At 40.6% G+C, this 12,305-nt stretch overlaps 1 protein-coding gene across 1 annotated transcript in view; it reads left to right on the top strand.

Annotated features, from left to right (window-relative positions):
• The first annotated feature begins 3,033 nt into the window (after positions 1-3,033).
• The window catches only part of LOC122524673 (aryl hydrocarbon receptor protein 1), a 91,524-nt gene continuing 82,252 nt past the window's right edge, over positions 3,034-12,305 (top strand). The window contains exon 1 of the mRNA XM_043647048.1: positions 3,034-3,104. Coding sequence (XP_043502983.1) covers positions 3,049-3,104 — 56 coding nt within the window. The 5' untranslated portion in view covers positions 3,034-3,048. The remainder of the gene's footprint in view (positions 3,105-12,305) is intronic.

Here is a 12,305-nt window from a genome sequence, read left to right as displayed (position 1 = left end):
TCTAAAGAGTTGCTTGCTCTGTGAACGTTTTTTTTATCTACAAACAGATTTTACGACACAGCTAATATCATAAATTATTTCGAATATTATACGTTTTGTTTTAACGTTGAATTTTTATTGTCCCCTTCGGTTTCGTTTTATATTAAATATAACATCGATGATTTTAATTAAACATTGTCACGTAATCATTGTAATTTATAGAATAGATATCGATCTAAATGATTGCTTATAAAAATGAACAAAATCTATAATGGTAGATAAGTAGATAAAAAATATTTGCACCATAAGAAAAGAAATGATTTTGGTATCAAAAAATATATTAAAAATACTCTGAAAATGTTTATATTCCGATTAAACGAAAACAATGATATGTCTCATTGGAAAAACTATATTAATTCTTCAGGAAAATAACGTGATTAAAAATATGAAAAAAGTCGGAAGTTATCGTGAAAGAAATCCTTGAATCGGTAGAAAGAATTTTCGATCTTGTTCGATATATTATAGCGGGAGTATTAAAAGAAGAGAAAAAAAAAAGGTAGAAAAATAAAAGGACGAAGAGGACGAAGAAGAAGAATAAGAATAAGAAGAAGTCAGGAAAATAACGTGATTAAAAATATGAAAAAAGTCGGAAGTTATCGTGAAAGAAATCCTTGAATCGGTCGAAAGAATTTCGATCTGTTCGATATATTATCGCGGGAGTATTAAAAAGAAGAGAAAAAAAAAATGGTAGAAAAATAAAAGGACGAAGAGGACGAAGAAGAAGAATAAGAAGAAGAAGAAGAAGAAGAGGTAAAGAGGATGAAAAGAGGAAAGAAGCGGAGAATCTGGAAGTATGTTCTTGCGATGGTATCGTTGTTCGTGGGTTCTGCGGTTAGGTCGGTAGCGCCATGCTGGCATTCGGATTGGTCGATTTTATACGGTTTGTGGGCGTGGTTATGATACGTGGTGGGAGTTGAAAGGATATGATTGGCTGGGGGATATAGTGGGCGGTAACCGAGTGGACACTCTCTCTCTCTTTTTCTCTCCTTGTTCCTCTCTTTCTCTCACCGGAGTTACCACTACAGAAGAAGAAGTTGGTTGGGATGTGTGGCACGTTCTCGTACGGTACGGCCGGCAGGCCTCGGCAGTACACGAGCCGCTTCTTCGAAGCGAGCACCGCATCGTGTTTTCGCGCCTCGGCCTCCGAAGCACCTCCGAGCACGACGACCACGACGACGACGACCACGACGACGACCACGACGACGACGACGACGACGACGACGACGACGAATTAACTCGACTTGCTATCTCGAGAAAAGTCACCCCCGTTACACACGATCGCGTCAATTTGCACGCGATTACGACTACCACCACCACCACCACCTGCTTCTTCTCGATACATACGCATACATATACATATATAAATATCAATACATATATACATTGACATATCATCACATACGCGTGTGCGTGCGTCCCCGTGCGTGCGTGCATGCGTGCGGGTTTGCTTGCATACGTACACGTGGATACTGTATATACATAAATATTTATACACGCGTTTATGCATTAATATTTCCCCTTTTTTTTCTTCCTTAATTTTTTCCTTTTTCCTTTTTCTTTTTTTCTTTCATCTTTTCCTTTCGATACATATTCTTTCATCGGACTGTTTTCGGAATAGTCGGGCTAGTGTTATGCAAGCGTTGTGTATGAGCCGAGAGAGGAAAAAGGAAGAAAAGGAAGAGGAGGAGGAGGAGGAGGAGGAGGAAGAAGAAGAGGAGGAGGAAGTGGAAAAGAAAGAACCTGGATCGAAGAGATTGTTTTTTTCGTCGAGTCACGTGATTTTCGAGGAACTTCGCGAAAAGATTATCAAGTGTGTCGCATCGTTGTACGAGGGTTGTGAATAACGTTTTTCTAAGGGATGTTACGTGAATTCAACGATTTGGTGTTGTTACGTTTATCGATCGTTTGTCGTGTCGAAATAAATCCTTCGCGATGTGTGATCTTATATTGGATCTACGACAGGAACTACGACGAGGAAAAGTTTTTATTTGATTTTCGACACCCCGAAGGGAGAGAAGAAAAATAGATTTCCAAAAAAAAAGAAAAAAAGAAAAACATCATCGATTGCATAGTGGACGACGCGTGATCGGTCGAACGTTATACGATGTCGAGACAAAAGTCAGGATGATTTTTGGCGGTAATCGCGGGAGGTGGTGGGAGTGCAACGCGAGTTTTTTATTAATATTGTATCATCGGAGCTCGAACTTTCTTACCGTGGATAGGGATCGTGGATGGTTCGTCTATTCTTCAAAGTGAACATTTTCTCATTGATAGAATAATTAAGAAGATCTCGGTAAGATAAAGAGAGAGAGAGAGAGAGAAAAGCTATAGCTCGAGCGTAGAAAGCAAGTAGCAAAGAAGGTAGACGAGAGAGGGTGCATCGTCAACGGGTAGTAAAACGGCAGCTGCTGGGGAAGGAACGATCATGCTCGACGAGTTTCGTCGAGGATGACGTAGCGTCGAGCGGAAGCAAGGGGCGTTACGGTTTGCACGGTGTACGCGCTGGATAGAACCGCCTCGGCGGGGTTAGGGGTGGTCGGGGGTGGCGGTGGAGTCAGCAGCAGCAGTAGCAGCAACAGCAACAGCAGCGGTGGAGGAGGGGCAGGAGGAGGAGGAGGAGGAGGAGGAGGCGGTGGCGGCGGAGGAGGAGGGTGCGGGAGTGGTGTAGGTGTCGTAGGTGTTGCGGGTGCGGGTGCGGGTGCGGGTGGCGCGGGTGTGGGTGTCGGTGTCGGTGTCACGGCACCGAACCTGATAAACGTTTGTGGACCACCCGGAACATCCCTTGCACCGCCGACGGATTACACGACGGCTGCAGCTGCGGCTGCAGCAGCGGCAGCGGCGGCGGCAGCGGCGGCTGCAGCGGCGGCATGTTATCCCACGGGATCAACGCTCCCACTTTCTACCTCCCAACAACACCCTATTTCTCATGTCGTTGATACCACGATGACGCCAACGTCAGCACCTGTGCCGACCCCGACTTCGGCCTCGGGTCCTAACAATCCTGTTGCCATGAGTCAACTCGGGACTGTCTATGCTACTAAAAGGAGACGAAGAAACGGCAAAAGGTTTGTATACGCCGATCGTCCAAATCTGCCAGAAACTTATTCTTATTTTTTCCAACCCATCATCTTTTTCTTTATTCGACGCATTAAATTAAGTAATAGCAGTCGCGTTACCGCAGAAGACGCGTTAGACGAGTTGAAATAACAAATGATTATCCTTGTAAATCATATCGCTGACCGGTCGCTAAACGTAAATCATCGTGATTTATATTCCGATTAGATAGCAGGTTCTCCGGTAAATATAAATGTCATTTCTTATCGAGATCTATCGGAACCCAAGCTTCGTCTTACTTTACCAATTTTGAAATATAGATTTTTTTTCAATGAACTTTACGCAAACGATCCAGTAAGGACGTATAATAACGCAGTCGCGTCAATGAAACCGAGAACGATACTGGCGACTCACGTGCAGTTTAATCGTTCGAAGGGACGATAGCACCGAGTATCGTGATCGTCTGCATAAATCATGCGTGACTTCGAAGGTGTTAATGGAAGAGAGGCTCGAACTGCTCGCGCGTAGATAGGTAATTGTATCCATTTAGAGACGTTTCTAAAGACATTAGACAGTCGTTAATCGAGACGACCAACGTGTGTTGGATATTTACGTGGATTTTCTTTTTTTAAGGATAACTACCAATTATTAATTTGACGTCATTTCAAATCAATCGACGAACTTATGTTTCGCGTTTACCGCGCGATGACATTTTTCTTCTCTCTCTTTAGTAAATATAATAATTAATTTTATTAACCTCTTACGACTTCCATTTGCAATATAATACCAACAATTATATTTATATATAAATAACTCTGTTATATAAATTAAGTATCATTTTCTCGAGCAAGTAAAAATGAACGAAACTCGTTTGAAGTTGGCTGACATTTATGTTACGATATTTTTACAAAATCCATCGATATACATATATTCTAAATGTCTACTCTTACGTGTGATTATTTTTTTTTTTTTATATGTTAATTTTATTATTTCATTCGACTCGAATATATCGTAGAAACTTACAGGCGAGATTTTCTCGTATGAGAAATTCGAGTTATCTTTGGCAATCGAGTAAAATCCTTTAATCCTCTAAGAACGATATCTCCCACCGTCATCTTTCTCGTCAGTATCTTATTTTCCTTTTATATTTATTCTTATCATATCCGTGTACTCGTTCGTGCAAACACGTGCTTCTTGGTTGGCCGCTAGAACGAAAGCACGTGCTTTATAAATCGAAGGAATTACACGTACACCCTCGTGCGTATCGAACGAAAGAAGATACGTTCGTGTACCGGGTACTAAACGTAAGCCGACGGCAACATAATGCGCGCTTGATTACGAACGAATGTGAAATTAAATGTTCCAATAAATTTTCCAAGAGTTTTCTCCAACTTACATCATTTTGTCTTCTTAATGACCAACTATGGAGTCGTCCTATTGGAAGATATCGGACAAATATTTCTCTCTCGACGTTATTTTTCTTATTAACCATTTCGATATATTTTCTTAATCAAAAGTCCAAAGTGTAACTCGATATTAGATTGAAATATTGAAACGAATGATACGCGTGACATTAAAGCGTTAAAAATCATTGTAATTTAGTTATCAGATTAAAATTAACATATCCGTATGTAAAATACACCGAGAATGTTTTTTTCGTCGTTGTTGAAATTTTGCTACGTCGAGGGATCGTTCACCGGAATAGTTATCTCCTTCGAGAAGGGGGTATCTTGTCGAGGATACATTCGTAAGGAGACCTAGCTCGTGATCTCTCAAGGATCACGAAAGAACGTAATGGAGTTTTAAACGGTGCTCGAAGGTGTAGGTGCAGAGGCAACAGGCAACAGGCAACAGGAACGTCGATTCGCTTTCTCTCTCTCTCTCTCGTCTCTTTTACTTCGGCTTTCGTTTGATACGCTAAAGAAGAAAGGGAAAGAAGAGTCAGACGTATTCCCTCGAACGGGGGAATGCCTCGAGGCTTTCTACATGCCTGATTCATCTTTTGCTTCCTTGGCTCCTTCGGTTTCCATCGAGGCGTCGATCTACGAAGAACAGAGTTCTTCCCTCGGGCCATAGGGATTTCGATCGAAACCGTTTGCCCTTTCGAAAGAAAAAAAAAAAAGGAGGGAGGATAGTGATTTTCCCGTCAACGTACAACAAACGTAATATTTGATTTTTAAAGGGAAGAATAAACGTTCCCGTGTAAAATATATTGCAAAATACGAGAAACGAAGGAGGTTCGATAAAATGAAACGGAGACGCGAGAGGGGAGATCGAAGATAAATATAAGAAAAAGATTTCTTTTTCGAATGACAATGTAGGAGGAGGAAGATTTATCTTTAACGATCGAGCGATGGGTATCCGTAGTAACGAGGGCAACTTGGAGTTTCCCTCAAATTTTCGATGGTTCGAGGAAGAAGTTGGCTTGCGATGCACGCCGACTCTTCCCGTGGCCTAATGACAGCAGCTTCTATAATTTGGAGTTTTTGAACGAACGGCTAAATTACCGGCGAACCAAGGGATTACTGTTATTACACGCGGCCGCGGACTCAGTCGAAAGCTGATTATACTTTAGTCAGTCTCTCTTGATCTTGACTCGTTCGACTGTCAGCTTCGCTCTCGTTCGCCCTTCTCGATCCTACGAGAGACGACGGCTCGAGAAACGACGGGCCCTTAACTTTAATTCCTCTTTCTGTGATCGTCCAAACGATTCGTTAATCTCTCTTGCAAATACTATTTTATTTCTTCTTTTTTTTTTTTTTTTCTTTTTAAACACACGCTTTGTTAACGCAAAGACAAGCGTCAAGTTACCACCATAAACACGTTTAACATATTTACGAGGGAAAATTCATCGTCGTCTCCTCTCTAATTACTTTTTTCTAAAATTATTCAATATTATCGGAATAACATTCTCGTTAATTCGAAGCGTAGCAACAACTCGAAGCTGAAATTTATCAATCGTCGAATGGAATTTCAAACCATTAGGAGAAAAGCACTTAAACTCGAATGCGCAACGAGCATAACCCCCGATCATTCTCTCATCCATAGACGCGGAGCAGAGCCACCACGTTTTGGTTGATTAGTTCTTAAGTAATTGCCGTGCATCCTTATGACCTTATAACGTGGGTTTATAGCCTTGTAATGAACCTGCTTCCAAAGACGTTTGCCTCGGTTAAACCAAACTTGCTGCTGCTGTTGCTGCTGCTGCTGCTGTTATACGCTACGGATATTTTCGTTGGCCGTGTACCTAACCGATTTTTTCAAAAATCAAAATCATCCTACGTGCATCTCTCGTTTTTGTCATTATTTTATTTTTATTCTTATTTCGAAGGGAGGGAGAGATAATATTGCCAGTCACGTTGATATAATTACGTTCGATAGACGCCTCCGTTTCTTTTATTATAATTTTACTTTTTTGCCTCATTGTTCATTTTTGCATATCCTTTATTTTTTTTTTTTTTCATTCCTCGTTCGATACAGCTCGCAATAAAAAAAGAAGAAGAAGAAGAAGTAGAAAAAAAATGTGTCGCAGGAAGGAAGGAAGGAAGGAAGGAAGGAAAGAAGAGAAGAATTTCATTGGGTATTAATCGAGGATATAATTTACCTACTCCTTTCCAGGTTGGAACGTTGCACAGCCTGTAATTTAATAGACTCGCCTTACGTTAGTCAGAGCCCAAGATGCGTTTCGCCCCGTGTAACGCGTATAGCCGATTCGCGACAAGACCATTACTCGCGGAAGAGTCATAACTCCCGTAACCCGCCGTTCCAAACAGATTTAACACCTCGTATCCAATTATGATTGGTGCTCCATTATGGTTATACCTGCGAGTACCTTGCTTCCGAAATGAAGATTCCCTGGTATGCATGCCAACAAACGTAAAATGTAATATGTTTCTTATAATACTTGGAATCCGTGCAAAAATAACCGAATTCATTTCGATCCCTTTCTTTCGATATACGCGAATCTTATTTTTCTTTAATCTTCCAAATAATAAGAATAATTCTCGGTGTAATTGGAATAAAAATAGGAGTTGTTTTTTTCCCCTGAAAACGAAAAAGAAAAAAAAAAACAAATGTTTGATCGTAGTTAAGATAGGGACGCGTCTATTAAAGGGACAATCGGTAGTACGTTGGTGTAGGAAAGTGCAAAAACGATTCGAGTCGAACGGTGGTGCGTTCAATCTTTCGGCGTTCCAGGAGTGCTGAATGGGCCGCACAGCAAGAAATATCCGTCCTCGTGGTTACGGCACCGTGAATAGAGCCATAACGAAGTGAAATGTGCAGGTGAATTTATGCTCCAGGAACGGACGCTCTTAGGCGCTCGTTTCTTCGACGCGAGACCAATAGTTACCTATCGAAGGATCCCTTCAAGCGAAACAAAGAAGAGAAAACGACAAACGAGTTTCCTTCTCTTACAATTTCTGTATTTGCATAAACGAAATATGCAAATATTCTTCAGATTAATTGATAAGAAATATTAACGTCTCGTTGATCAACAACGAGGTAATTGGAACCTTCGATTGTATTAGAAAATCATACAATTTTTCTACAATTTTTGTTTTTTTTTTTCAAACGAAATTCTTATTACAATTTATATGTTGAAAGTTAGAAAAAGAGAGATTAAAATTGGTCGAAATTCTTTGGCGTTACTAACGCCGAAGTAGTCTTAGAAAACGTTTGAAATTTCATTCGGAAAGAGGCGGCCCTGTGTGTCGGTTGGCAACGATGTATCTCATCCGGATTTGGGCCCAGACTCGAGCCAACCTGGACCGGTACGGCGCTGTGTGTTTAACTATTCAATAATTCATCCCGCCATTCATCACCAACGAAGTGTAAAATTTATCTTATTTTTATGTATTGGCCCCCTCCAGTTCGCCCCCACCATGAATCAAACTCTTATTAGTCTCGATTTGTTTGCCGAGCGCGGGCGAGATCTCTCTTTCTCTCTCATTTTCTTCGTATCTTCTTCCGAATAGTTTTATATTTCTTTCTTTTTTCAAATCCTCCTCTTTCGGTCAAAATTAACGGAACAAAATTTCTACGAAAAGTAGGCTTTGAAAACAAAAAATTTTACCTCGTTCGATAGTTTCCTCGTACATTTTCGAAGGTCGACGATTAATCACGTCAATGGTGATCATTTTATTCGTCCTTTTTTTTCGTTTCCATTATTAAGAAGACGCGAGGTGGAGGGGGGAGGAGGTAGGAGTGACATCGACGTTTGGTCCTCGATTAGAGTCAGGTAGTAAGTAAGTAGGTATACGCGCATACACGCGCGCGCGAGCACACACATATTCGTACATACATTTGTAGATATTTCCGGTGGCAGAAGTCCAGGGTATATCTCATTGTCATTACGTCACTAGACTCTGTCATTTGCTTTTTTCAAGCATCCGTTTTTCTCACCGCGGGATACACGAGGGCTTGATGATCGTAATTATAGACGAGTCGTTGTAAAGAAGGTAGGACGGAGTGACGGACCGAGCAACGGACCGACCAACGGACCGACCAACCGACCGACACAACGCCGGACAAGAATCTAACGCAGCTGCGCACACACGTCCACGTGTCCTACGATTTGTTTCGGCTTTCCAATTTTTCTCTTCCTCGCGATAGAGCTCTGATGACTTTTCTTCCTAATGGGATGGAACAAAAAACAAACAAACAAACAAAAAATCACTGCGTCTAAAAGGTATTGGTGGTAAGGTGTATGCAATTTAACATGATTGGCTATCAAATTTTTAAACGAAAATTTTGCATCGGACTTTACGACGATTACAATCTAAAAATGATTTTATTTATTGACTTTTGTTGTTGTTGCTGTTGTTGTTATACTACTGTTCGCGTAGGAATACCGTTGGGGTAGTTTAAACGTTAAATTAAAATAACAACGTCAGTTGGATTAAAATTTGAATCGTAGTTATTGCAAAATGAAATAATAGTCAGCGGACGGGATAGGAAAAAGAGAAATAAGGATCGAAGGTAGGCGTCAGGAACCTTCAACGTCAGGTTGTTCCTCGTTGAATCCCGTGATTTCGCTATCCGCTCGTTTCGGCAGAATTTGCATTCGAAGAACGTAAAATTGGGCGGCGCAAAGATAGAGCTAATGCTCGCGGGGCGGACCGCAGCGCCGTGTAAAGACAGGGTAGACCTGACCATTCCAGGTTCATCATCGTCTACGCGCTTTCACATCGACTTTTCATTTTCTTCCTCATCGCGAAAACGAAGAATAAGGTTGTTTATCCTCCTCCGGAGCTTGCCCGGAGCCATTACGAATTACCGAATTACGAGAATTATCTATCGGAAGCATGCTTTAAATCAATTTGTTCGGAGCACTCGTGAATCTTCGTATATCTTCGGTTGGCATCGTTGCAACTTTGTTTCACGCGCGCCAACTTTTCGCGAATTTCGAATATAATCGACAAAAATATTTTCGCGTCGAAGCTTCACCGAGATTTTTACTTTTCACGGGGGAGAGGGGGTAAAAAGCTTAGGTCGAAATTGATCAGGAGTATATTATTAGCTTGCCTAGAGGTTACCTTCGAAGATTACACGTCTGCGATCGAATTTCGTCTCTCTTTCTCTCTCTCTCTCACGAATTAGTGAAAACGAATTCGGTATCCCGAATTTACATACATTCTACAAAGACGAACTCAACTGGATCGATGACGGTGACGTTCGTTCGTTCGTTCGTTCGTTCGTTCGTTCATTCTTTCGATCCATCCATGAGTTTTAAGATCGTATAGCAACATCCTGTACCTTTATCGCTCAACTCGGTGATGATCGATGCTACTAGTTTGAAAAATCATTTACTTTTAAGAATAATCGGTAGACGCGGTTTGTAACGTGATAGTCGTGTCGTGGTGTACCTACGCGCGATGAGAACGATCATCCGCTGGAGTTGTATCTTTTTTGAGAAATCGGAAGGTTTTCAGTATCCATCCGATAAAGTAGAACATTTCTCGAGATTCTACTTACTTCCTTGGGTACTCTCAAGTATATCACGTTATTTGATATCTCGCAAACAACGACACACGTTCGCGCGTATACACGTACGTATGAATATATATATAATATATTTTTCAAGATTTTGATTTGAGCATTATTCGAGACGTATCTTTCTACTCGTTACCAGCTACATAAACGGTGCAAATTGTATGATATCAAACTAACGCGTCGTTGCCCCCTCACTGTTTTCCAAGATGGCGGATGTATGCTCGTTTTCTCTACTACCATTCGGTGCACGGCTCCGCCAATTGGATACGTCCGGTCTGCCGGTCCGAACGAAGGTGTCCGATCGATGTGAACTTTTAAACGTGAGCGACGATCCGCGTCCAAATAGATTAGTCTCGCAAAACGATTATCCCAAAGTAAAAAGTACTCTCTGCGTGGGTGTCGATTATTTTCGTCTTTGGTATCTCGAGTTCGGTATTCCACGGTAGCCTTGGACATACCTTGGAAAAAGATACCACGCGATAGATAAAACTCTAATCTGTGCACGTTTCGAAACAATTTTCTACGAGTTTTTCGTCGATCGATGAAATGAACGTCTTCGAGATGAAATTCAAAAAGCCGCAATAAAATAAATTAGACGAATACATCAGAACTATTAAGAGAAGATAGGAGAAACGAGAAGAGAATCTAAGATAAATTAGAAAAGGATGTGCAACGAGCAGCTAAGTGGCTACTCGTCTCTCTATCGCTTTCGTGCGTCCCACACTGTCGCTTGGTTTCCAGTCACGAGGGTGTAAAGAACAATAAAGGCGTACGTGCGAAGTTAGAAAGGGAAGGATTACATGCACGAATACCTTGTCGTTGTTGTTCTTGTTATTCGGACTCGAACTTCGATCGTTCACTTTTCCTTCGCAATGCTTTGCAACTCGCTTTTCGTTCGTCTTTTTATGTACTTGCTCTTTCTAAGTACATACTTATACTTATATATATATATATATATATTATATATATATAAAATGTGTATATATATAGATACACACATATTCATTGGCGAGTATTATAGAATCGTCGAATTCCGCGATTCTTTACACCGCTCGCGTGTGCTCGCACTTGGAAAGTTTCTTACTCGTCTAGACATCGGAATTGCTCTCTTTATTTTTCCTCTTCTTCTTCTTCTTCTTCTTCTTCTCGTTCCGCGTTTCTGTTATACTATTTGTTTTTTGAATCGACTATGAAAGTACTTTGGACGCGTACTAACTTCTTATCGCTTAGGTTCGACGTGAAATCATAATGATATCATTACGGACCATACATATACTGGCGCTCGCTTGGCAGCGATAGTAAATATAGCCGATAATAAAATATCCTGGCTATCTGTATCGCCGTGATACTATAGCTTGCTTAAATAATAAATAACGCGCGCCTATAGTTACTAGTTGCTTCAATTGTGTGTGTATTCGCTACTCTATATGTACTATTACTAGGTTCTTGTCCTACGAAACTTTGCAATTTGCACAATGCTCGCGTTGACAGAGAAACATTTTTCTAAACTGCCTGACGAATTAACCAACTTCACGCCTACTTTATTTCGAGCCTATTTCACTTGGATAAAGTACTCTGGTATATAAATACATACGTATACTTACTTACTTACTTACCTACCTACTTGCTTGCTTGCTTACTTACTTACTTACTTACTTACTTACTTGCATATTATACCTGCTTACTCAACGTGAGTAGTATATTCGATCGAAAGTGACATCAATTTTCTAAACTACATGACTACGAATAGAGAGTACGTTTATTAGTTTCTTTTCGATCTATTCGATATCTGCTTGTCGGTGATACAAAAGACTCAATTCTTAGTTTTTTCAAGAGGAATATTAATCTAACGTAAAAGGCGCAAAAAGATTAATCTTACTCTCTCTCGCGAGAGATATTATTAATTACCGATCAACGTTTCATGAAAATGTATATTTAGCGTAGCATTCATCTCTCGGTTGATGTTTACAAGATTGAAATTGAATCACGATTGCTATTAAATTCGTAATAACGTGCGTGATTTACTTCGAAATTATTATATATCTATCTGACGTTTTATTTCTTTTGTTTTCCTTCGATCTTTTCCTTCTCGATTGTAATTGCACTTACGCATGTAAGTATGGCTCATACTACTGCGGGGCATCATCCGTGTTGTTTTGGAACTTTCTTACGTTCGATCACTTTTCGAATTAACTCATTAGCGCTAATGAGAGAATCTG

The sequence above is a fragment of the Polistes fuscatus genome, unplaced genomic scaffold, assembly GCF_010416935.1.
Source record: "Polistes fuscatus isolate 324 unplaced genomic scaffold, CU_Pfus_HIC Scaffold8, whole genome shotgun sequence".
In the NCBI taxonomy this organism is placed as follows: Eukaryota; Metazoa; Arthropoda; class Insecta; order Hymenoptera; family Vespidae; genus Polistes; species Polistes fuscatus.
Note: the sequence above shows the minus strand (reverse complement) of the source record. Positions and strands in the feature narration are given on the sequence as shown.